The 26,509-nt window shown below is 40.5% G+C and overlaps 1 protein-coding gene across 2 annotated transcripts; it reads left to right on the top strand.

Moving 5' to 3' along the window:
- Nucleotides 1-900: 900 nt before the first annotated feature.
- Nucleotides 901-25,161, top strand: map4k2 (mitogen-activated protein kinase kinase kinase kinase 2). 2 transcript variants are annotated; one of them, XM_088347550.1, is made up of 32 exons: nt 901-1,059; nt 2,823-2,880; nt 2,982-3,072; nt 4,846-4,910; nt 4,967-5,022; nt 8,031-8,078; nt 8,146-8,188; nt 8,271-8,343; nt 8,959-9,090; nt 9,164-9,226; nt 9,298-9,379; nt 9,457-9,555; nt 11,063-11,141; nt 12,755-12,813; nt 12,904-12,962; nt 13,417-13,455; nt 13,957-13,990; nt 15,297-15,432; nt 15,506-15,675; nt 16,697-16,738; nt 17,917-18,001; nt 18,074-18,153; nt 18,303-18,363; nt 18,443-18,566; nt 19,402-19,460; nt 19,526-19,629; nt 19,704-19,863; nt 21,019-21,087; nt 21,170-21,256; nt 21,326-21,396; nt 21,834-21,889; nt 23,742-25,161. In XM_088347550.1, the coding sequence occupies exons 1-32, from the start codon at nt 967-969 to the stop codon at nt 23,827-23,829; spliced, it is 2,565 nt and encodes an 854-aa protein (XP_088203676.1). In that variant the 5' UTR covers nt 901-966; the 3' UTR covers nt 23,830-25,161. The 2 variants fall into 2 exon arrangements, with proteins under 2 accessions (XP_088203676.1, XP_088203677.1); XM_088347551.1 differs by lacking the exon at nt 13,417-13,455.
- The last annotated feature ends 1,348 nt before the right edge of the window (nt 25,162-26,509 follow it).

The following is a 26,509-nucleotide window of genomic DNA, read 5'->3' as shown; positions in this document are numbered from 1 at the left end:
AGCAACAAAGGAAGAGAAAAAGAGACACAGAGATCGAAAGAGAGAGTGGGAGAAAAGGGGTGGAAAAGAAAGCGAGAGAGAGAGAGAAATAAATACAAGTACAGTTTCTTTGTGAGAGGCACCTGGCTTTGGAAACATCAAGTTGACATATTTCAACCTGCAGCTTCTTTTTCTCTTGCGCTTCACTGAGTGTTGTCTCGCGGGCCGGATTCAAACCCTTAGCGGGCCTGATCTGGCCCGCGGGCCGCCTGTTTGATACCTGTGCTGTAGAGCATTCTGGCATATGGTATCACTGTGGTAAGCTGGGAGCATGACATCAGACAGTAAAAACTGTAATCAACAGCCCAGATCATTGGCTGCTCCCTGCCCAGTCAGATATCTGATCCTGGCAACAAGTAATGATTGGTTACATGCTTAAATCTGAAGCACACATCTGGATGCAGCACAACCAGGGAGAAACAATGAAAGGAAGCTGACATTATTGAATACGTGTTGATGGACAAAATATAATTAACGTCACATGATTCTCAACAAAGAAGGCTTTACAGGCCCTGGTTGATTGATTGATTGATACATAACCCTTCCACGACACCAATCGTCGCATGTTCGAGGGGGCCACTCCGTTTTCATTTCTCGAATTAAAAAAAACATTTTTTTGTGGCTCGAACTGACTATTTGAAGAAAAAAAAAGTTTTTTATATTGTTTTCACAGCTCAAAACAAAGCAGAGTCACCGTAGAGATGCACGAGTGTTAACATTTTGATTTTTCTGATCTGTGTTCCATTTTACGCGCGCGTGTCCCTTTAAAAGTCGTTTGTTTCGGCGTATTTCCCTTCTTTTTGGAGAAAGGATGGGAGGGGGCTGCCGTGGAAGTTCTTTGTCCTGCAAGTGAGGAGCGGCAAAGCGGGCTGCGCGCAGCCTGGACGGCCAAACCCACGCAGGACGCGCGGAAAGCACGGTCGTGGCATGGAGCGCGCGGGGGTTTCGTTCCTCGACCCTTTGGACGACTACGAGCTCATCCACCGGATCGGTTGCGGTACTTACGGGGACGTCTTTAAGGTGAGACTGAGCCCTTGAAATGCTCGCCTCACAATTTGATGTGTTTGGGACTCCTGAGTGGGCTACGCGACCCTCTCCCTAAAAACGCTGAACTTGGTTCTGTGCCCTTTTGCTGATGCCCTTGCAATACCTACACAAGGATTTCTCCCTAAGTTTCTGCACTGCAGTGCAGGGTGATGATGAGGGTTACAACCAAGTGCATACCTGTCAACCTCAGTCAGTTGCTCTCATTAATAATTGCAATTCTGCTTTTTAAGCGATAATAAAACTTACAAAAACAAAACAGCACCTATTTACTCACAGCAAGGTAGACTATGTGGAATAAAATCAAAGCTCATGTAGGCAAACACGTTTATTTACTAAGTAAACAAAAGCAATATTTTAAAAATCTCAAATCTTGCAGTAAATTTAGTGTTGGTTATTATACTATATAGTATATTTTTCCATTCATCTATCCATCCATTTTCTGCACCGCTTATCTTCACCAGGGTTGCGGGGGCGCTGGAGCCCATCCTGTACAAAAAATGTTATATAGCGTACAAAAAAAACATAAAATACCAGGGAAACGTTCACAAGAATGCAAGTGGCCCACTCGAGTTGCCCAGAAACAGAAAAACAATTAGAAAGAAACAAAATACCTTCAATAACTATGTTAAATTATCATTTTGAAATGTCTAGGTGATATTTCATAGAATGCCCAGTTATTCAAATACTCCAAATTTGATAAAAAATAGTGAATGCTGATTACTTTCGAGCTGCACTACAAAAGCCTTATTAATAAACACCATATTGAAGAATATTTTCAGACATTTTTAGTTACATAACTTTTAGAATTAATGTGTTATTTCAAGAAATCTTGAGATCGTCTTTAGTTGCTTTTTCTTGGCAGATCTTTCCCCTCAAGCAAAAAATGCTTTTATATTAATGTTGGAAAAACCTGCATCAGTATTATTTTTTTTTTTTCCACCTAAATCTCCAAATTTCCACCACTAACGCGAAACTGTCAACTATTTATCAGTTTTTCCCTGGCAGATAGGCCACTATTAATCCAGCGTCTACTCCCACACGCCTGGAACTGAAGCATGATTATAGACTCTTATACGTCATTTGACATTGCTGAAGTACAGTCAAATGTACCACAGGTCTTTTGTCTCATTCTCTTAACCTTGGTTAACTTTGTGTCATCTCTCAAGCTTTACAACACTTTTAGTGTGAAAAATTGCCCTGATTAACACACACATTTAAGTTACCTTACATGCTGTCATTGGTGCTACTGTTAAAAGGATGATGTCCCATACTCGGTATGTAATGTAATATAATTATAATATAATATGTGAGTAGTAGTGGGAAGGGCATTGTGCATTTTGGTCACTGAAAGTATGGCTTGCACGACAGGAAGCGCGGCGCTTTCACAGGAAGGAAAACAGGAAGTAAACGAATGGCATTTGACGTGTTATGGATGCCAAAGTGAAAAACTGAAAATAGCCCTTTACCTTGGCTCAAGATGGGAAAACAAAGAAGTCCTTCGTGCGTTTCGGGCACTGAGTCTATTTCCAATATTAGACATAAAGCAATTTTAATAATTGATTGAATTATATGAGGAAAAAAAGGCAATGTAGCGTTGAAGCGCCTATGCTTAAACATCAATTTAACGAAGCCTTGTCCAGTTCCATGAGGCTTGTAGCTTTTACTCAGAATTGATACTTCATTATGTATTTTTTGCTGTACGCATGAATTCCTGTATGCTCCTAATCCCAATCAAGGCTCGGAACATCCACACATCGGAAATGGCCGCAATCAAGATCATCAAACTGGACCCATGTCAGTAGTGTTTTTTTTAATATATACATTTTTAATCTACTTCCAAACTGGCCATCCACAAAGCAAGTTCCTTCTGACCTGAAGTGGTTGCGCTTTTCCAGGTGATGACATCACGTCGATCCAGCAGGAGATCACCATGATGAAGGAATGCAAGCACAAAAACATTGTGGCCTACTTTGGAAGCTACCACAGGTATTTGGGGACAAAACAGAATCAAATTGTTCACTTTCAACAACTTCCAAGCCATCTCTTGTGTGTTGTGGACAGTAGCGCCTCCAGAAATCTTTCATAGGGATGGCAAGATTGTTCCACTTCAATTCTTGGAATGGCACTCTAAAACTAAAATCCATAATTTCAGGTTATTGAAGTACGAGAAAGAAGGACTTGGCGACTGATATACTTTGGTGTATTATGTAATATTTGCAGGGTTGGGTAGGGTTACTTTAACTTGATTACTTCCAATTACTTTTGGATTACTCCATTACAAAATATGCTAATAAAAGACAAGAGAAACTAAATATGAATAAAATTATGACTCACAACACGTGGTAAGCTTTCTCTCCTGGCTTTGATCTCTTTGATCTCAGGCAAAACTAAGATAAAATGCAACAGAAACAAAATGAAAAGAAATCCAAACAGCTTGCCAACATCATTTTTGCCGTTCCATGTATTCCGTTACTCCCAAAGCCTGCACAAAATTGAGTCATTTTATTCATATTTAGTTTCTTTTGTCTTTTATTAGCATATTTGGTATTGGAGTAATCCAAAAGTAATTGAAAGTAATCAAGTTAAAGTAACCCTACTCAACCCTGAATATTTGATGTTACTAATGATTTAATGTGTATAGTCCATAACTGTCCAGTCAATATTTTGAGTTTCACAAACCAACCTTTTTTTATTGTGTTATGTATATATATATTGGGCATAAGGTGTACATTTAACTAAATTATTACTGGTTGGTGGCAAATACAAATAAAAGCAAGTACAGAGACAATCACATCTTAACTGGATAATTCCCAACACAATGTGAATGTGACAAAAAATAATTATTACTGAATAAACAAAATATAACAAAAACAACTTCCCTACAGGGATCGACAGATTACCAGGCTGCACTGTGTGTGCAACATACACTCATATAATTCATTAATGTAACACAAAACCTATTATTTTTGAATGAACAAAACATAACAAGTACTTCCCAACAGGGATCAACAGATTACCTGTAAGCTTATAAAAAACTGTGCTCACAGGATGCACTGCTCACAGTTAATGCAAGTACTATTTTACACAATTAAAAAATTCTGTGAAAGACCTCCCTAAATGGCTCCAGAAAGACGGTAAGCTCTATTAATGCCTTTGGTATTTCCTTACCACTACTTCCTCTCAAGAATTCGCTTAAGCTGTGGAATCTTGTATTGGAGATTCTCTGTAGTTCATTTATATTGTGAGGCAAATGGAAACACTACATTGATGGAAGCGTGGTCAAGGCAGAACATAGTTGGGGGTGGGAAATGACATGGGCGTGGCGGGGGGCTACTGTGAAGGTGAGGAGCAATGGCTTGCCTGGCTGTGCATTTGGGATGAAATGCATAGCTGATGCTACAACAATCGAACCATGTACTTGCAAGCGGTGCGGCCAACACATTTATAGGGGGGGGTCGTGGCCTCCCCTGGCCATCTCCTGGTGGCGCCACTGATTGTTGATATTTGATAGAAGAAAAGTCCAAAATTTCCTTGCTGAAGATGATAGAAACTGAAATAATCTTCAATTCAGCTTTTTACACCTACAGAAAGCAAAAGCTGTCAGGTTTTGATTTGTTATATTTGCAAAAATAGCGTTTTTCACCATTATTGTTATTAGAGTGTGTTGTCTTTGGTTTACATTCTTTTAAAATGCGTTCCTCTTAACTTGTTCAAGGGTTTGACTGTTTCTATTGGGCATACTGTCTGTATTGTGGCCAGGAACACCAAACTGTGGATCTGCATGGAGTACTGCGGGGGCGGCTCCCTTCAGGATATCTACCAAGGTATGAATTTTTCGATGCATTCATTTTCCTAAGTAATTTTTGTGTTTTCTTCAAAGTGACTGGCCCATTAAAGGAGACACAGATTGCATATGTGTGCAGAGAGACCTTACAGGTACTTGTTTTTTCTCATCTTTATTAATTTAAATACCACTCTGTGCCAGTTAAATTTGCGCTGGTATGCTGCCAGCACCATTACACGCTAGCCTTGCCACGGACAGGACATGTAGCAATTTTAACTCTCAAATCTGACATGCTTGGCGTTCTGACTTGGACAAACGTTTTGTGTCATCTAATGGATCTGAAAGAAAAGTGTGGCCTTTAAATGGGAGGCTTTCCAATTCAAATAAAAGAGGGTTAGTAAACTGATGCATAATTCTGAGGTCAAACTCATCGATCATATGGGCCCAAAATTAGAATAATAATAATAATAATAATAATTTCCTTTGTATTGTCATTCTTTGTAAGAACGAAATGTCGATACACCTGACCCGTTGTAGCGAGCCGATGCAGCCGCAGCCAACAGAGGGCGCCGCCATTTTACCAATGTTATAAGTCTTAGGTATGACTCGGAAGAGGCGCGAACCAGCGACCTCGAAATATATAACTTGAGAGGATGTGGTAACTTTTAGATCCAACCGGTGAAAACCACCAGGAAGAGTATGTGTGTGAAACCTTGCAACCATTTACAGGACGAGCTCAAATAATGTCCAAATGGTCATCTGTTCAAATCTCGATACAATTAAACTGTCAGGACCAGAACGGAGACAGGACCCACTTGCGTTTCGTTTCTCTCAGTTTTATTGGAAGAAAGGAGAGGAAAGCAGGTCGCTTTGAACGCCGAAGTGCGACTTCCGTGGCGAGCGATGGCGGTGTCGGGAACGGAAAAAATGGGTCAATAGCCGGGACAGGAGAGCAAAAAACGTGGTCGGGATCGGAAACGAGTCGAAAGCCTGGAGAGGAGAGTAGATGTCGTCAGGATAAAAAATGGATCAAATCTGGGGAACAGACGGGAGCAAAAACAGGTGGGAGTCAGGGTCGAAAAAGTTTGCCTAGAGTAAACTGAGATTCACAGACGGACTGACAACAGGTGACAGAAAGGAGTGGCAGTGGGCGCCAAAGGAGCGGGCGCAGGTGCATCAAATCGGTAATCATGAAAAAAATAATATTCTCAAAGTACAGCGAGGAAGAAAATGGGGTCTGAATTACATTAAGAGAATAGAACCACTGTATAGCAAATGGATGGTTTAAGCCAATTAAACTAGTTATTATTATTATAATTATCATTATTATTATCATAACTGTCATTAACTGTTATTATCACTGTCTTTATTATTGTCACTATTAGTTTTTGAATGATATTTAGTGATTAGTAAGTTAATGGATGGGTAAAACTATTACCGATGATTAATGTCGTATTATTATTATGACATTATTAGGATGATGATTATTATTATTATAACTGTTATAGTGACTATTATTATCATTATTATTATTATCATTATTATTTTTAGTATTATTATTATCGATATCCAAATAATGTGAGCTGACTATTATTTATGTGTTGTTATGATTATCATTATCAACTATGTGACTTCTTAATGTTATTGTCAAATGTTGTTATTGTTTTACTATGCTGTCACCATTATCTCATCTCTCATCTCATCAGCTGCACCGCTTATCCTCAGTAGGGTCGCGGGGGTGCTGGAGCCCATCCCAGCAATCATCGGGCAGTGGGCAGGGGACACCCTGAACTGGTTGCCAGCCAATCGCAGGGCACACAGGGACAGACAACTCGCTCGCTCATTCACACCTAGGGACAATTTGGACCAGCCAATCCACCTGAAATGCATGTCTTTGGAATGTGGGAGGAAACCGGAGTGCCCGGAGGAAACCCATGCAAGCACGGGGAGAACATACAAACTCCGCAGAGAAAGTCCGGTAGCTGGATTTGAACCCACACAGGAGGTTCTCAAGACCTTAGAACTGTGCCGCACACGTGCTAACCACTGCGCCGCCGTGCTGCCCTGTCACCATTATATTATGCAAATTATTTTAATCTAGATTTATATTCATAAACAAAACAATAAGTTGAATAAATATGCTGGTGATGATGTTTAAAACTAAACAAAAGCTAAATAAATGGAGATACAATTACATTGAGATCACTTTTGATCAGACCAAAAACAGACATGTACTACACAACATAGTCAGGGCAGAAAAGTGGGAGCCTTGCAGCTGGAGGCTCGTTCCCTCTGGATTAAGCTCCCGTGTTTTGTCTTTTTAATGCACAAATAACATAACAATGGGTGGTCCTGCTGCCTGGGGGCACCCCCCTCCTCTAGCAGCAGGTTCAATATGCTTTGTATGATGGTCAACACACACCACAAAACTGTCAGTTGACATGGTGAAAATAGTAATGGTCATGGTGATGAAGTGTCTGTGCATCCACAGAAGATAAAAGACTGAATAGGGGCTTTGACCAGATAAGCATGTCTTCTTTCACGTTATCATGTGATTTTTTTTGTTCTACTTTATGTATACTGTAGCTCGAAATATAAAAGAAGAATATTATTGTTTTTGTATTTTATTATTATTATTATCCTTTCTCTATTTTCTGGTAATATGAACTAATGTAATTTTGTCTATCCGTTAGCTATTTGTTATATGTAAATATACAGGAGATCTAACTGTAAGACACAATTATTGAAAAAGTCGACTAAATAATCATATGCTTCTTCCTATTCCTTTTCAAACATTTTACCTCAACATTGTTTCTTTTTTTTTACTTTTAGTTTTGTTCGTGTTTTTCTCATCCATTATCTGCACCACTTATCCTCAGTTGGGTCGCGGGGGTGTTTTTCTCATTTTTGAAAAAAACGTTTCATTCATTAATTCGTTCATTGATTAATTACTCTATTAATTATGTAATACACTAATTTATTCATTCATTGTTTATTCATTCATTCATTCAAACTGTCGCAACAGCCGTCTCAAAATCAATTGAGTGCCGCCGTCTTGGGACAGAGAATGGAATTACCTCGAAAACAAAGTCGAGTTTAAATTGTCTTTGTCTGTCCATTTGTGATCATATAAATCGATGGCTTTTTATGTATCTTTTAGGGTTTGTATCATCTACATGAAACTGGAAAAATGCATCGAGACGTCAAGGTGAGTCAATCTGCGGCAACAGAACTCTAGATTTGATTGTGTAATGAAAGATAATATCCCTCCACAGGGGGCCAACATCCTTCTAACAGAACGAGGGGACGTTAAACTTGGTCAGTTGAGAGTTGAAGCCCTACCATACCGATTTTGTTCCTACTTTAAAACTCACCATATTTGTGTGTTTGTTCCCTGAAGCGGATTTCGGTGTAGCAGCAGAAATCAGTGCTTCTGTGGCCAAACGCAACTCTTTTATCGGGACGCCATATTGGTAAGGCTGACGTTTGTGCGCTAAAACACAATTTAATCATTTTCCTACGCCTCACTCGCCATAAAAATGATCATGCACAACAGATCACCTCTTTCGGTTTTGACTGCACTCGGACAAATACGAACAGTTGTAGGATTTTCGATCCATTTTCCAACCAGAGAAAGCAAAATCCCAACCAACATCGGATAAGGTTCGAGACCTTATCAATCAGATTTGGACAATAAGATCGTGAATGACGTTGATCGAAGGTAGACAAAGTGCTTTTCTGGTTCCATTGTGTGTGGAGCTCAGGGGTCTTCATCTTGTCTACTTTTTAAAATTCCTGGAATTTCTCTTTTGGAGACCAAGACCAAATCTCAGGGTTTTGCGGTTGTAAATCATTAACAGATCAAGATCATTCACCCTGTTCTGGACCCTTTTGAAATGGAGAATAGACAAAATGCTCAAATTGGAATTGATAATCAGAACCCGTCGAAAATTGCGTTCATAAAACAGGGTTTACGGTGGGAATAAGTCAAAGTTTTTGAAAGAATTTAAAGCATACAAGTGACATTGAAGAGTCACATATATTTAAGAAGAAGAGGTGAGCGAAGCAGGTGATTTGCGTGACTGCAGGATGGCTCCCGAAGTGGCAGCAGTGGAGAAAAAAGGCGGCTACAACCACTTGTGCGACATCTGGGCCGTTGGCATCACCGCCATGGAGCTGGCTGAGCTCCAGCCACCAATGTTCCACCTCCACCCCATGAAGTGAGCAGAAGGCACACCTGGTGTGTACCCTACCAAATCATGCTTCTTCACTGCGTTCTCCCCAATTTGACAGAGCTCTGATGCTGATGTCCAAGAGCAGCTTCCAACCACCAAAACTAAAGGACAAAAACAAATGGTGAGTATTCACGAGGACGGATACCACGATGATGATGATCCCACGGTTGTTTCATGGTCTGCCTTTTGAAGGTCTTCGGCCTTCCAAAGCTTCGTCAAGATGGCACTCATCAAAAACCCTCGGAAAAGACCTCCTGCTGTGACACTGCTGCAGGTGAGTGCGCTAACAGCCAATCTTTGCCTTTGACTCAGCGTGCTACATGTGACCGCCTCCTTTCCCTTGTCCTTCAGCATCCCTTTGTGACCCAATTGCTGACCCGTAACCTGATCCTGGAGCTGCTAGATGCTGCCAACAACCCTGAACTACACATGGACCACAACCAGCTGGAGGTCTGCTGCAGCAGCTCTGACCGGCTACAGCAGGGGTGTCAAACTCATTTAGTTCAGGGTCAACATGGTAGAAAAAAACATCCACACGTAGTAGTAAATTAATAGCTTAAAAAGTGTGCCTTAGCTGTAGGGCTGGGGGGGTTATTTTAATTAAATTATGTTTCAGGGATGTAAGATTTTGATTATTAAACGATTGTTGAAGTTTGTTTCCCTCAACTTTTTTTTAATCTTCAATCTATTTAATCTATTGTAGTGTTAATTAACTTTGCACTTGTAAACAACAATAGCAAAATAACATTTGAATTCATTTGCACTACAGTTTATTTAACACGGGGAAACACATGCAGACCGGAAAGTGCCAAAAATAGCATACAAACACTAATGTAAATATTTAATTTAAGGATTTATAAGTATTTCTGCTTTTTATGTTTTTATTTATCTATTTATTAAATGAAAATGTTTACCTGAATATGTAAACTTCGCTGTTAGATTTAATATTTTTTTTTTAGAAATGAGCTAAAGCTTCTTTAAACTTCTGCAAAGTGCAAAATTTTGTATTTTTGTACTCCCCTAAACAGCCTGTCTAAGACTTTGATTTTAAGTAAAATATCACCGGGATGGGTTTACTCAATGTTCTTTAGATGATTATTGTTGTCAGCAAAAAAAGCTACAGTGGGTGCTTTGCGAGAGGCGCTTGGCTTTGGGGACATACAGTGGACATTTTTAAAAGTGCAAGTCATTATGTGATGCGATGCAGCTCATTTTTCTCATGTGCTTCTCTCAGCATCGTCCTAGAGGCCTCATACAATGATTTGGCGGAGCACATTCTGTCTGCGGGCCATAAGTTTGACACATGTAGGCCATAGCATTACCATAACAACAGTGTCAGAAGGCTACTAGTTTCAACGTGCTAAATTGGGGATCAGGCATCCATCCATCCATTTCTGTGCTGCTTATCCTCACTAGGGTCGCGGGGGCACTGGTGCCCAGGCCAGCTATCTTCGGGCAGTGGGCACCCTTAACTGTTTGCCAGCCAGTCGCAGGGCACACAGAGACAAACAACCATTCACATCTGCATTCACACCTAGGGACAATTTGAACCTGCGAATTAACCTGATATCCATGTTTTTTGGAATGTGGGAGGAAATCAGGGTGCCCGGGGGTAACCTAGGCAGACACAAGGAGAACATGCAAACCCCCCACGGGGAAGCTGCGGTAGCTGGATTTAAACCCTGGACCTCCGCACTGTGAGGCTGCGTGTTGACCACCTAATCACTCAGTTGTGAACTCTTCATCATGGTTTACAATAAATAGTACCAGACAAACTAACACTTTGAACCCAATACACAAGTGTGGAGGCAAGGGAAAAAAATCCCTTGTATTTAAAAAAATCTTCAACAAAATTAAGGCTTGCCGGCGTAACCATCTGAACCAAACCCAAAATGCAAAAACTTGAAAGAAAACAAACAAACTTGAAAGCATGTTGAAATCTTGTTTGTGTTGCCAGACAGAAGTTGAGGCTCCAGACAAGATCCAATCCGTAGGGAAACATCTGCCCGTGGAGAGGACGGCGTCTGAGGAACAATGTAAGCCTTCAAACACATTCACCAAAGTATTTCCCATCATTGATTCCAATTCCTTCCCTTTTTCATTGATTGGCCGTTTACATTTCATTGGTTGAACCTTGTTTTGTACGAACCACGGTGATGAGAGAAAGCGGAAAATTGTCAGCTCGAAAACACACCGGATGTCTTGCTATGTTGTGTCAAGACAAAAGAGCCTCAGTCAGCCCTCGGCTACGCATGTGGGAAGAATGCCTGCTCACTGGAGGCCACACCAAACGTTCCAGCGGTGTGTGCGTGATACACACTGCCACCGTGTTTTTCAGACTGTAAGGCGCACCTATAAACCCCAAATTTGCTAGAAATGTGACACTTCGCCTAATAACCCGGTGCGCATACCGCAGAATACAGTTAATGAGATAAGACACGCATACAGTAATTATAGGTGTCAAATACTCCATGAGATGTCCTGCTGTATTTGTGCAATAATTGATCAATCGATGAACTGACTGTAATCGCTAAACATTGGATGCAACGGGATTCCAACTCGGGTAATCGCGGTGAGAGCGCCGACACATTAACACTGGAACGCCAGTGATACAGATGACACATGAAAAGGTATTACATTCTATGTCATGATCAATCTATTACTACTCACTGTGCCAGAAACACTGTTTTTCATAATATATTTATATCGTATAAAGGTGAATCGAGCTTTACATTCTACAATGATTCTTTTAGAGCATGAATGGGCAAACCTTTCTAGTTTTATGCTGCATTGGGTTACAAAAAATAGGGCTTAAGGCCCCGGGCCGGGAGAAAAAAACAATTTTATTTTAAATTTTTATTCTTTATCTGAAGATACAGAGTCTTGAATTCGATACCCTGGGAATAAAACAGTAAATGAGATCATGTGGGCCTTCTCAGTTTTTCTCATAAGAATTTATGAATGAATCTACATGCATGTTAATCTACATGTTATATTTCATTTCAGATGTCTATGAATAGACCATTTCATTAAATTGGTTATGAAACACTGACAATTAAAGTAAAATAATATAATATATACTTTTTAAAGCACTTAAACTGATCTGCGTTGACAAACTCAAAATGCAATAGGCTTGGAAGTTTTTTTTGCATGAAATTTGATAAATAAAATAAATACATTCTACAAAATAGCCGCTACAGAGAAATGTAGTCAGCTATTTGTACAAAGGAAGGGGACATTGGGGGACAAGAGTATTATCGGTACAAGATCATGATTACCATTTTCATCTGGCGGGCCAGTTTAAAATGCCTGGCTGTATGTGGCCAGTAGACTTCAGTTCGGCTAACCCTATTTTAGAGTGATTGTTTACGAATCACACAATTCCAACTGTTTATTTAGCTGTGGCTCATTTTATTAAGAAATGATATCATTTTTATTTAAAATAAAATTTTGAAAAGGATTGAGAAAACAAATCCACTTTAAAACATTCATTAATTCATCATTTAGTACATAAACTAATGCCTTAAAATACTATAAAAATATACAAATATCTAAATTACAAATATTCCTCCTCCATCCCAATCATCACCCAACCATAAAATGTCATGTCTTCCATTACACACGAATGCCTTTCTATTCCCCCCTGTAGTTGTCCAAGTGAGGTTTGGTGCGCCTCTGAGGAAAGTCACAGAACCTTATCCGGATCTGGTAACGGCATCAATCCGCCACCCGATTTACTGACATCTGGAACCTAACAGTGTTGCATCTAAGCCACTGTGGTCATTTTCTTCCCACCAGAGCGCTTATGATGACGATGACGAGAACTGGAGCTTCTTCGGCGGTGAAGATGACTCACCGTAAGATATCTGCAGTTGCGTCACATAAAAAAAGGAAGAATAGTCTTTGTTTTCCTTTTGAAGACCGCCAGACTGAGTAGTATTGTGTTGTCTTCAACACTATCTTTTATTTACGAGCATCTGTGGAATTCTTCTCTGAATTTTTAATCGAAGCTATTACAAAATGAAAACAATCACATTTAATCATCTGATATTTGCATTAGGGAAAAAAAACTGCTCTATAGTTTGTTTAGTAATTTGGGACTCAAATTTGCTTAAGATACGTTAAGACCTTTCCATATTTGGTACATTTTTACACTTCGCTCATTAGGAGTTAAACCTTGGCAGAGGAAAAATGGCCATCACCAAGGTCCCTGCTTGCAATTAGAAGGGCCCTTGATGGATTGAATGATGTGGAAGCGCCATGTCCGGTTGGATGGCGCTGGGCCGTAAACCGCAGGTCTTCCTGTTGCAGGGGCCTGTTGGAATGTGTGGAGCAAGCGCTGCAGTTGAGGTAGGCTACGCTCATCCTTGCCAGATAGCTCCTATTTGTGATTGCCGTGTTGTGGCTCTGTGTTCAACGCCGCTTCTCATCAAGACCCCTATCCCACCCCAAATGTTGCTGTGTTAATCATACCTGTCAACAGAGAGTGCCAAAATCAAATGTGCAAAAATCAAGCTAAAAAAGCAAGTATTTAGATCAAACGTGTTTTTTGAGAGTCTGAGACATTTTATGGCACATGTGTCACAACTTCAAATAGACTGAACAATGCCCATGTTTGAAGAAACAGCAGTGACTTCATCAGGTTGTATTTTAAAGGCACAGCATGTTTAAGAGCAGGGAAATCTGCACGGATAGCAAAAAGTTGTATAAAATACGGCAAAACTGTATAAGTTGACAGGTATGCATCATCTGTATGTATGTCAAGTGAGCTTCATGTGCATAATTCAGTTTTTAGGTTTTCAGAACCCAGTCAGAGGCTGATTCACTGTTTTGCTCATTTTGGTGTTTCAGGAGCTTAACAATCAGAAGAACACCATCGACTGATGTGAGTGTTGAGCCACACACACTCACATGAAACAAAATCCTTAAAGTTTTCATGTTGTATATGTGCTTTTTGAAAATTGGCTGCCCATTTGAAATGTCTTTTTCACATGTTATTCGGGAATATTGATCAACTGTTGTCATCTTTACTTTGATTGGTTCACACTTTTGCAAATTGTTTAAAAATCAAACTTAGCCATTCTTTTCTCACAGGTACTCAAGTTGGCAGCTAATCTCAAATCTTTGGTCAACTATGTTGAGTGTATTTTGAAAATTTTAAAAAGCAGAACTTGTGAGATACAGTGGTGGGGTGTGCATTTCCCAACTAGCCCTTGAGTACTGCTACATCTGAATCACTCCAACTTTCAATATCTATTTTATGCCTATAAAACTTTTACATCAGGTACAGCTGCAATACATATTAAAAAAACATCAATAATAACCTAAAAAAATTGCAAGATTATTTAGGAATATAGTCACATATTAACAATTCTCCTTTATTCACTTGTTAGTGAACAGATAGTAAGAGAAGAAGTTCCACATGGTTGCCTGTTTTTTGATCCAGCGCTTTCACCGTGTCCCCAGAATGAAAGTTCCTGCTTGCCCTGGTTAAACCATTTCTCTTCTTCTCCTTAAGCCATTGTGGGTCAACAAACCTGCTATTATATCAACATAACAATATACTGTGTTTGCTTCTGCAGCTCGCTACAGATACAGCTAGCTCTGGTTATTACAGTCTATCACTAGCCAATCATTCTTCATCCTCTTTAAGTTTAACGACTGTTTGCACCACAACGTTGATGCATTACCGCCTCATAGCCAGTCATAGTTTCTAGTATTGGTAAACTAAATTGGTATTAAAAAACGAATGTTTCCCTATGCCAGCTAGAAGACCCTGGTCCCGCCAAATCAAAAAATGATTGGTAAAAGCAACAGCTTTATCAACACTTATTTTACACTGTGTGCCAAGCAACAGCTTTATCAACACTTATTTTATACACAGATCTGCAGATCTGATTTTGAAGGCCTCCAGGTAGATTTCTGACCCTGGCAACAAGTAATGGCTGAAATATGATAGATTTAATGCTCGAATATAAAAAAACACATCTGGGAGCAGTGCGGCTTAGGGAAAAGCATTAGAAGGAGCCTGGCAGACAATTTGGAATTATTTAATAAGTATTCATTGAGAAAATATAATTCACATCACTTGAGTGCGATATTTTTAGGCTAGCAGAGAAGGCCTTGCAGGCACTGACTGTCCTCTACTGTGTGAGATGTTTCTTACTGTACGTGCTAATTTGTCGATCTAGGGAGGGAAGAAGAGTGCAACTACAGCCTCCCTGCCTGCGTTCTGCTTCCTGGGCGCCAATAGCGGCCACAGAGACGCAACACCAAGGCCGAGCTGCACACTGGGCCAGGCGCCACCTGACTGCGCTTCATCATCTGGTACCTTCCATCATGGCACATTTGCAGCCCGTGGCTGGCAGCTCTTGACCTGTGAAAACGTTCTCCTTTTCAGCCGTCCTGGCCCGCTGCGCGGCCACACCGGACATCCGGCAGCACATCAGCAACCCATGTCTGCCCGAAGGCGCGTCCGTCTCATCTGCCGAGCCTGAAAAAATAGGTGAAGGAAAAGGCCCGCCCTTTTCACCAGAGTGGAGCACGCTGAGAAAAAAGCTGAAGGAATCTGTGAGTTCCTTAGCCGTTGACCATATTTTTTTCCAAGATGAAGCACCTCTGTTAGACAGAGGCAGAACTGCTCCTCTGACAAAAGTGGCTCATTGCAATGGTCCGCAACCACGGACTGGTTCATTGCCAATATTTTCACAGCCCGGCCCAAGGACGGCATTAAACATGTTGGTATTTATAATATTTACAATAATAACACAGTTAATAGTAATAATGAGCAAAAATCCACTGTTTAGTCATATAGAACATTTAGATGTCCTCGTAACATCACACTGAACTCACATTTATTTTTTAACTGATTATGCTAACAAGGGTCGCAGGGGTTCTGGACTCATCCCATTCATGTTTTTGGAATGTGGGAGGAAACCAACGTACCCACTGGCATGTGGAGAACATGCAAACTTCACACAAGAAGGCTGGTAGTTGGACTTGAACCCGGGACATGTGAACTGTGAGGTGGATACGCCAAAAGCAACACACTCTGGTCACTACCGTAACGTTTAAAGCAAAACGTCATGCCGATTTGTGTGCCAAGTAATTGAAAATACAAACTGACCAAATGAACTAACTCTGCTTATAGCTTGTTGGTGTTTTGTGGTCTCTGTGTCCTGCTCTTGACTCAGGGGTCTATGCATCCTCCAACTCCGTTGCCAAATGTTTTTTTATAGCGGCTGGTTTGTTTAAAATAATTCTAGTGTGACGTAGTTGACCATTCTTCACGCTGATTGGATATAACCACAAATGTTTGGTTTGATTCATACTTTACTGTTTCCTCTGTGGAAATCCTTGTTTCCAACGTGACATTTGCACCTTCCAACAGGACACTGCACCCACCTGTGCAAACAACAATGATTTAATTCAAACCACCTTATCACCTTAAAGCCCCAGTTCAAGTTTGCTCTGAAATGTAGCAGTGTCATTAAAATAACAATATTTGAAAAATAATGGAACTCATTCTCCTTCTGTGCGGCCCGCTACCTATTACTGGCTTATTGTATCCTTACGTTTTTTTGTCTTCTAGACGGCTGATTTTCATGGACTTCCTCCAACCCCTCAGGTCCATGTAAGTGTCAAATATAAACAGAAGCACACATGAAAAGTAACATTATCTTTTTTCTGTTCCACATTATTTTTCAAATATCCACTGCGTTAATGCACACATTTTATCAGCTGATAATTCAATCATTTATTTTTTCTTTATAGACTGAACCCTGTGAACCGAGTGATGACAACCACACTCGACTTAAAATATGAAGAGTTTATTCTAAAATGCTACTGAAAGTATGAAATACAGCAGCCGTGCAAAGAGAATTTAAAAGAGAGTTAAACACGAACACGAGTTACTATCACTCAAAATAGAGACAAGCTGGTACAACTGTTCAGGACATCCATAACAAGTATTCTGGATGTACGTGTACATTGACAAGCCCCACAAAGAAGAAAGATTACTCGAAAACTTCCAACGAAATCCAAGAAAGTGTTGGCGCCAAGCTAGTCATGAAGTAAGCATTTCAAATTCAGCTGTCAATCACATCATGAACCGTTGTCAATGGAAAAGTTACATTCCAAGATTAGTACATGATCTTCAGGACGGACATCCAGACCGAAGAGTACAGTTCTGTGAGTGGTACTTGAAAAAAAATACGAAGATGCACACTTTCCTACAAAGATTGTGTGGAGTGATGAGGCCACGTTCACATAAATTGCTCAATTAACAGACACAATTGCACCTACTGGGGACTTGAGAATTCACATGTTATGGCCGACCACCATGTTATTTTCACAGGAATTAATTCCGTTTTCATACTAACAGTAACCATTTAAATGTAAAATGTAAACGGTTTGCATTTATATAGCGCTTTTCAAGTCAATGAAGACCTCTCAAAGCGTTTTACAATGTGCTTCACACACACTCACACACAGATAGCAGCGTTAGCCATGCAAGGCAACTAAATGTAATTTCCTTTGATCAAAGTAAAGTCTGCTATGACTTGATTCGATGGGTTCTACAAAAAAATAATAAATAATTTGATGTATCAGCTGCTAAAATGTGTATACATTTTTTGGGACACCCTGTATTTGCACTGAGCGCCAATCAACAGTGCATGCAATTGACAGTGACTGATATTGAACTGAAATCGGTGACAATAGATGCCGTAAACTCAATTGAATTGGTCTGGAACAAGTCAAGCCAAAAACAGCGGAGGGTGGTTTATGATATTTTTTGGGTGCATGCCACAGATGGGGGCCTGCTTTTCCAAAGTCTTCAATGGCTGCCCTCTGAGGATACACTGTGCAGTCACTTGGATTTTTCCCAAAACAAGAGGTGACAAATGCAAGTAGATTAAATCTGCTTGAGATGAGCTCCCCAGTAAAGACTTTATGTCTCCCTTTTCAGACCAATATCTGATTCTTGGGGCAGAGGAGGGAATCTACACACTGAACCTGAATGAACTTCATGAAGACACGCTTGAGAAGGTAAATGGATGACGTCCCAGTTGCTTTCCACTGTATTTTGTTTTCTATTTTTAAGTGAAACCTACCATCCATTGCAGAAGTGGTTTTGGGATGGTAAAAAGGTACGCGCCCTTAACGTATTTGTATTTGTCTTGTCTTCACTGACACAGCTGCTACCCCAGCGATGCACTTGGTTGTACGTAATGAACAACGTGCTAATGTCCGTGTCAGGTAAGACTCGTAAGTTTCATGTAAAAAACTTTTGCTCGCCCGTTCAGGGTGAAAATATCCCCGCTTCATCCTACCGCAGGAAAATCGTCACAGTTGTGTTCCCACAGTCTGAGCAGCTTGTTTGAGCAGAAGCTGCAGTTAACCAAAAGACACGTCAGTCTGTCACTAGGCACCAGCCGTTTCTCTGACAAGTTTGCCACAAGGTAACTCAAAGTCTTAAACCTGGGAAAAAACAATGAGGGAAAAACCCCTAACACAGACAAAAAAAATCCGAATGTAACCCTCTAAGGGTGAGGGGTGACATACACATAATTTCATGTTGTTTTAATCCCAGGCTCAATCCCATTACTGTCCCTCCCCCTCCATTTTGCACGTTTACTAAAACACAAAGTCTGTCCCATTCCTCCACAAAGCGTAGAGGGGCTGGAAAGAGTAAGGGAAACAAGCCTCCTGTCACAAAGATATTTCAGAAGTGCTCTAGCTTCTCCATAGTCATGCCCACGTGGCATAAAAGACAAAGTGAAAGCAATTGTGGGACGGAATGAACCAATTATGTGTTAATGCTGTGTTGTGGAACTTAAATTCCTACAGAGGGAATTGTGGTATAAGCAAAATCACAGAAACAAATGAAGAAGTGTGAGCGTTGCTTGTTGGAAAGACAAGGAAGAGTAAACTACAGTGAAGCGCATATTACTTCTTTTTATGTTTAACCCCACAGTTTACTGGGGTGACCACTTCCAATTTACTGTTTTGAGTTGTGTGCAATAAAAAAAGAACAATTGTCACATATTTTACATCACGACTTGCGTGGCCTGAAGTGATTACATGGTATGGATTGAGTATGCTCCCATTTTCTAGAGAAATCGTGCCCTTGCCCTCATCAAAGAAGTGCAAAGGGGAGGAGAGAGTTTAACAAAAGAAATTGGGTAGATGAATTAGGAAGTATTGGGTTTGGGCCTAACATTCTAATTATGACTGTAAGTTCAATCAGACTGCTTTCGGCTCAGACTGAAGGCTTTGCCAATGTGCTGTCCGCAGAAAGTTTGCCTTATCTGTGAAAATCCCTGACACAAAAGGCTGCAGGCGATGTAGCGTGGGTAAGGACACACAAGCTTTTTACTGATCCAGTCTGCAACTGTATGACTGACCCCTTTCCCCGCAGCTCGAAACCCATACACCGACAGCACCTTTTTATGTGGAGCAGTACCTTCCGGCCTAGTTCTGCTGCTGTGGTACGAGCCGCTACAGAAGTTCATGCACCTCAAGGTGGGTATCCCGCCACCTCAGGATTTTATGTGCCAAGCATAGCAGGGCGTATGAACGGATACTTGCGCTCGCAGCACCTGGCCGCCAAGCTTCCTGACAACCTGAATGTGTTTGAGCTGCTGGTGTTGATGAGTGACGAGTTCCCCCAGCTATGTGTGGGCGTACGAGGTTGCGATCAAGGAGAGCTCAAGTTTGATATCATTGAGCTGAATGGTGCCCCCATCACTGAGGCAGGTAAGGTTGCTCCTTGCACTAAATTGTGTGGGCCAGTTTTAATTTATTTTAACATCATATTCTAATAGAGACATAACTCGCGAAATCCACCTTTTGGAACTTTGAAACTTTTAAAAAGCCAATCCCTTGCTAAAAACAAGTCTGTACAACCAGATATAATTGGTATCCTTCATTGTATATTCATTTTCTCAGTCATGCTTGAGAGAGTAATACAATTAACGTTTATCAATTAAAGATTATTTGAAAATGTCAATTAAAAACAATCACTTAGAAGTTAAACAAAATTCTAAAAATTAAGATGCCAGGGTTTCTTCTTTGAATATTGAAAAGTGATGACTACAAATTTGGTCTTTGGACGCATTGTGAATCCAGCAAACAAGGAATAATACTTTCTGGTAATAACACTGTATACGTATTTGAATATGACACAATTCATTACTTTATCATTTATTACTTTATTTTGATGTCTCACTTTAAAATTTCATGAATTTATGCCTATAATCTTTACTGAAGACAATATTGTAAGAGTGTATAAAAGAAAAATCTTTGTTTGAAAAATGGTTGTGTCTAAATTTCAAAGATTACCTAAAACATGTTAAATTTGTTACTTGACACAAAACATGACTCATTTGATTAAAAAGTAGTTTCTATCATATACTTTATTCTTATGAATTATTTCAATTTAAATTATAGGCGATACGTTCATAGTTAAGTAGACACTTGAATTAAGGAGAGAAGACAACAATACTTTTTAAGCTTGCAAGGAGAACAGGTGAAACCCTCAAGATGCAAAAATTCCAACGTGTTCCAAAGGTCTTCCAAGGAGCCTTTTCTTTTTAATAAATCTCCTGGGTTACAAAAGGAGGTATGCAGGTGTGGAAATAGAAATCAGCAATATGATTGGCCAATTGTGACAATTTTGTAACCAGTGCATACGTTCAAAAATTACAGACAACAGTGGGCAAAAATAACAAACAAAAGTGTGCAATAATAGTCAAAATAAAGAACAGCGTCCTAAGCAATCTACATTGCAGGTGTCCAAGAGTAAAAACAGAATAAAAGCAAAGTTGAACCAGCATTAAATGATTTACTTATCAATAGATTAAGATTCGCCCGTAAAGGAGGAAAAAATAATTTCCAAAGTTTTTTTTGCAGAAAATGGGGCAATTCAAGCTGTACAGGTCACCCAGTTGGACCGGGACAGCGTTTTGATTGCATTGGAAAGTAAGCCAGCTTATTTATTTGGGAGCCAACAATTTGCAAAGGATGCTCATGAGCCGAATGTGATTTTTGTCGATTGCTACAGGAAGCGTCAGGATTGTCGACCTGCAGGGTTTTCCGTGCCGAGAGCTAGCCGCTGAGATGGTATTTGACTTCCCTATTGAAACGCTCGGTAAAGGAAAAACACAAAGGGAGGAGGGTGAATGTCTTTCTCAATGTGTTAGATATGCTTTTGTGTTAGTTTGCCTGCAGGACAGCGTGCTGGCTTTCTGGAAGCACGGACTTAAAGGAAGGAGCTTTCGCTCAAACGAGGTGATGGGACTTTCGGTTTGTTTTTTTTTGGGTTTGAACAATTTTATTGTCACTAGTAACATCAAATAAACAATGTGAGGTTTGAACAATTTTTCTCGACAATCTTAACAGCAATTAGGCATGTTCACAATTTCGATATATGGCGTTTTAACAATTTTTTTTGACACTTTTAACAGCAATTAAATACTTCTTGGTTTGGTTTTTAGCAAATAAACAATGTGAGGTTTGAACAATTTTTCTCGACAATCTCAACAGCAATTAAACATATTCACAATTTCGTGACGTTTTAACAATTTTTTCCGACATTTTTAACAGCAATTAAACACACAATTTGGTGTATCATATCCCAACAATATGAGTTGGGACTTTCAACATGCTTGATTTGCAACTTTTCCTCATACGTCTCTTAATGGATGCAATGTGCCTGTGATTTGCAGGTAACACAAGAAATTACAGACGAGAGTCGAGTCTTCCGAGTTTTGGGAACAAACAGGTAAGTTAACAAACTCAAAAGAAAGGGTTGTTGTCTTTTTACCAGAATGAGCCTGGTTGTACTCAAACTGTGAAAATGTATATCTTGCCTATGTATAGAATCAATTTTATAGACTTATTTTTGAAATATTTTGCATCTAAATGTTATTGCACTGTTTTTCATTGCACTATTAGGGATAGGCTTATAAAACACTTATAACTTGGGCCTGTCTCCTTGTAAATATTTTGCCTGACATTTTTTTTATCTTATTTTAATCTTTTGAATGACAACTGTGTAATATTGTGTGCATTGAGAGCCAGGTAGCAGCCAAAGGAGGCGTCATTGGTGCACTGAAACCTGGCTACAGAAACTGGCTTTTGGGACATGGGATGTCACCTCTCTGGCAGTAAGGGACCTAGTCGGTGTGTTAGGTTGAGAGGTTCTGACTAGATAGTCGGACTCAACTCCACACACAGCCTGGGCTCTGGTACTAATCCTCTCGAGGGACATTGGACATTCTTCCACTCTGGGGTTGCCCGTGCGAGAGGCGAAGAGCAGGAGTGGGCATACAGTATTAGCTGAACCACGGCTCAGCCCCTGTACGTTGGGGTTCACCCGGTAGATGAGAAGGTAGCTTCCCTCTGTCCTGACTGTTGTTTATGCCTATGCACCTAACAGCAGTTCAGAGTACCCCAAGATGTGCTTGAGAGTGCGCCCCTTGGGAACTCTCTCATACTGCTGGGAGACTTCAACGCTCACGTGGGCAATGACAGTGAGACCTGGAGGGGCGTGATTGGGGGAAACACCCTCCCCCTGATCCAAACCCGAGTGGTGTTTTGTTATTGGACTTCTGTGCCCTGTATGGCATGTCTATAAGGAACTCCATATGACACAAAAGGGTGTTCCTATGTACACCTGGCCCCAAGACACTCCAGGACCCAGTTCGATTATTGACTTTGTAGTCGTTTCATCAGACAAGCGTCTGAAAGAGTTTCCTCGCAGGGTGACTGGGCTCTCCCTTAGAGATAGGGTGAGAAGCTCAGTCATCCGGTAGGGACTCAGTGTAGCGCCACTGCTCCTCTGCATTGAGATGGGCCAGCTGATAAGGATGCCTCCTAAACGGTGTTTTGGGCATCTCCTGCCAGCAAGGGGCCTCTGGAACGACCCAGGACATGCTGGAGAGACTAGGTCTCTAAGCTGTCGGATGAGCTGGACAAAGTGACTGGGGAACGTGGGTCTGGGTTACCCTGCTGAGGCAGCTGCTCCTGTGACCTGAATCCTGCATAAGCAGAGGATAATGGATGGTACTTAATGGACTGTGTATTATTTAGCGCCTTTTAGCCATTAAAAAAAGACTTATGAGTTCAATAATAAGTAAAATACGTGAACTATCATAGAAACGTGAAATTTCTACAATACTCGTAAGCCAAGATATTTTTATCTTTTTTCCATAACATGAGGCTCAACTATGGTGAGCTGACATGATTGTCCGCCATCGTGCTGCTCTGGATATCCCTCAAAACCAAAAACCTTGTGAAAGGGTGGGCATAAAAATTAGAAGTAAAATAGTGCGGTTTGGTCACATTGAGTGTCCGTAGTTTATATCCTAGCGCTCGTTTTCAGTTGCACTACACAATACAGCGACATCTAGTGGTCAAATTTTGGACAGTGTCCCTTTAAGTCTTTTTTATGTGTTTATCTTAATGCCACTTCCAATCTTGTTGTAAACAATGTTCACTACATTGTCATTAATGACAATAAAGACAATTCTAAATTCTCTTGAAATATTATTGACACTAGATAATATACAAAACAAGAGTGGAGTTTCATCTCGTGAGTCCCCTTCAATTTGTCCAATATTTCACTTTGGTAGGGACATCGTTCTTCAGAGCACACCAACCAACGATCCCTCAGCCCCGAGCAACATCTACATTTTGACAGGCCATGAAAGCAGTTATTGAGAATGACGTGACTACTCAGTTTCATCTGGAGGGATAAAAGCATGACCGACTTGGGTGCCGAGGTGCTCAACTTGTGGGTGATTCGCAAGAGAGTACAAACCGGATTTGTGCCAAGTTCTTACTGTTGTACTGACAACTGTTGTGTCTGGAAATGCAAATTACTGTAGGGAGCTGAGGCTAATGCTAACAGTCACTATAGCACACTGGTGTCAAAAAGGCGGCCCGGCCCGCGAGCCGGATAAGGCCCGCCTAAGGTTTTAATCTGGCTCACAAGACAATACTGAGGGAAAAGTAAGAGAAAACTACACAGCAGTTTGAAATATGTCCACTTGATGTCACCCAAGCTAGGAACCCCTCTCGAAGCAACTGTAGTAGTATTTCTCTCTCTGTTTCTCTATCCTTCTCTCTCTCTCTCTCTCCCTCTCTCCCTCTCTTTCTCTCCTTTATTCTATTTCTCACCGTCTCCTTTTTTCCCTTTCTCTTTCTATTTTGCCCTTTCCTTCTTCTTTCTCACTTGCTCTCTTTTTTTCTGTCTTTGTCTCTTTTTTAAATTATTTTGATGTTTCTCTTTCTCACTTTGTTTCTCCGTTTATTTCTTTCCATTTGTGTCTTTCTTTCTCTTTGTGCCTCTTTCTTTTTTATTCTCTCTTCTGTGTTGTATTCTCTCTGTTGTGCTCTCTATTTCTGTGACTCTCCCTTTTTTCCGTCTCTCTTACTATTTCTCTTTCCTACACTGACTTTCTTGTTCTCTCTCTCTATTGATCTCGCTTTCTTTCCTTCTATCTTTTTCTCTGTCTTTACCTCTTTCTCTTAAACTATTAGTCCGGCCCCCATGAGATTTTTTTTCTGTAGCAAGTGGCCACCAGCTAAAATGAGTTTGAGCCCCCTGCTATAGCAGTGAGCGATTGCATGTTTAGTTGAACTTCCTCATTCAAACACTGACAATTTGTGTCCAATAAAATCAGATCACTAGACTGTTATTGAACTTCTACTACACTAAAAGTGCTTTTGTATGATATATTTATATTATTTAAGGAATGTGTGCTGGGTAGAAAAACACTCAACTATCCCTGAATGTCTTGAAGATAATTCGCCTGTAAATGTGTTTTAATGGAAAAAATGTATACATTTATAAAAATTTACACCGTTGCTAAGAATGTAAGTTTTTTTATATGGTCAATATTTTCATTCATAACGTTGACTGATATTGTGTTAGAATGATGGTTAATACTAGAATTTTCGCAAAATATTGTTCATTGTGTCACAAATAAAATAAAGATGCTTATGTGTTTACAAAGGGAAAAAGTGAGTGTGCTTTGCCTTAAATGTGGTTCATGTAACATATAGGATAAATTCAGATTCCCCAAAACAACAGCTCAACAAAGATTCTCGTGCTTTTTCTCAGGGCAATAAATGAGAATTGAATTCACAACGTTTCGAGATTTGTGTGCATGTCTAGAGTGATGCGTCATTATGTCATGATTACTGATGTGAATTACCTGTGCCCGCTCATTTGGCGCCAAACGCCGCAGGTTCTGATTGGCTCCCTGTCTTGACTTAAACCCAGTCCTGTCTGTCCCCTGTTGTCAGTCTGTCTGAAGACCTCAGTGAATAATAGGCAAGCCTTTTTCGACCCTGAATCCAACCTTTTTTTGCTCCCGTCTGTCTCCGGCTACGACCAGTTTTGCTCCTGACCACGTCTGTTCTCCCGTCCCGGCTTACGACCTCTTTTTGTCCCCGACTACGCCTACACTCCCGTTCTGGCTTCCAACTCGCTTCCGACCCCGACCACACCTTGCTCTCCCAGTCCCGGCTACCGACCCGGTTTTTCCGTCCCTGACACTGCCATTGCTCGCTACGGATGATCCGTGTTCGGATCACAATCAGAGTACGAGAGCGACTTGCTTCCTGCGTCAAGCGAACACAGGATCGTGGGCGTAGCCCTTCCTCCTTCCTTCAATAAACCTTGTGAGAAACGTAACGCAATTGGGTCCTGTTTCCCTTCTGGTCCCGACACATTAGGGACAAAGACTTAATTCGACCAGAAATAACAGAATTCTACTTTTGCTGTACGATACTATTTGATATAAAATCTTGCCGGATAATTATGCTCATTTGATTATGTTTTACGAGCAAGCAAAATAAATGCATATATAATTTGAATACATTCACAAAAATATATGAAACGTAAAGCTCTTTACCGGACGAAAAGTGGGAGGACACTTTACACCTACAACTATGGCAACCAGCTGATGAAGGTGCTGTATCTGAGTCAGATCAGGAGGCTTCTCCTGCTACTGGTATTCATGTAAATCAGTACTATATAGTTCATGTGGGGAGCAAACCCGAACCTCCCCCTCCAACAATGGCCTGTAAAGGAATGGGGGACCCAGGCTTTACTTGCCCAAGATACACCACGGGAAGCAGTGCCCAAACGACCCAGGCGTTTAAGGGATCCGTGAGCAATCAGAGTAGGCAGGTGAGGTTTAGCCTCACCTGTCATCATAGAAATAGAACATTAAAATACATCAAATTGTTGTTATAACTATAACCTTATCCTCCTTGTTTTATAACCTTATCTTCTCTGTTCTTTTATCTTCTTGCCTTTTTTACCTCACTGTGAAGGTGTGAAACTGGAGTGTCATGCCCAATTTTGTTGTCACAATATGTTAACCCATTT

The sequence above is a fragment of the Urocampus carinirostris genome, chromosome 11 (assembly GCF_059441175.1).
Source record: "Urocampus carinirostris isolate Australia breed hairy pipefish chromosome 11, RoL_Ucar_1.0, whole genome shotgun sequence".
In the NCBI taxonomy this organism is placed as follows: Eukaryota; Metazoa; Chordata; class Actinopteri; order Syngnathiformes; family Syngnathidae; genus Urocampus; species Urocampus carinirostris.
This window is presented reverse-complemented; position numbering and strand designations above follow the sequence as displayed.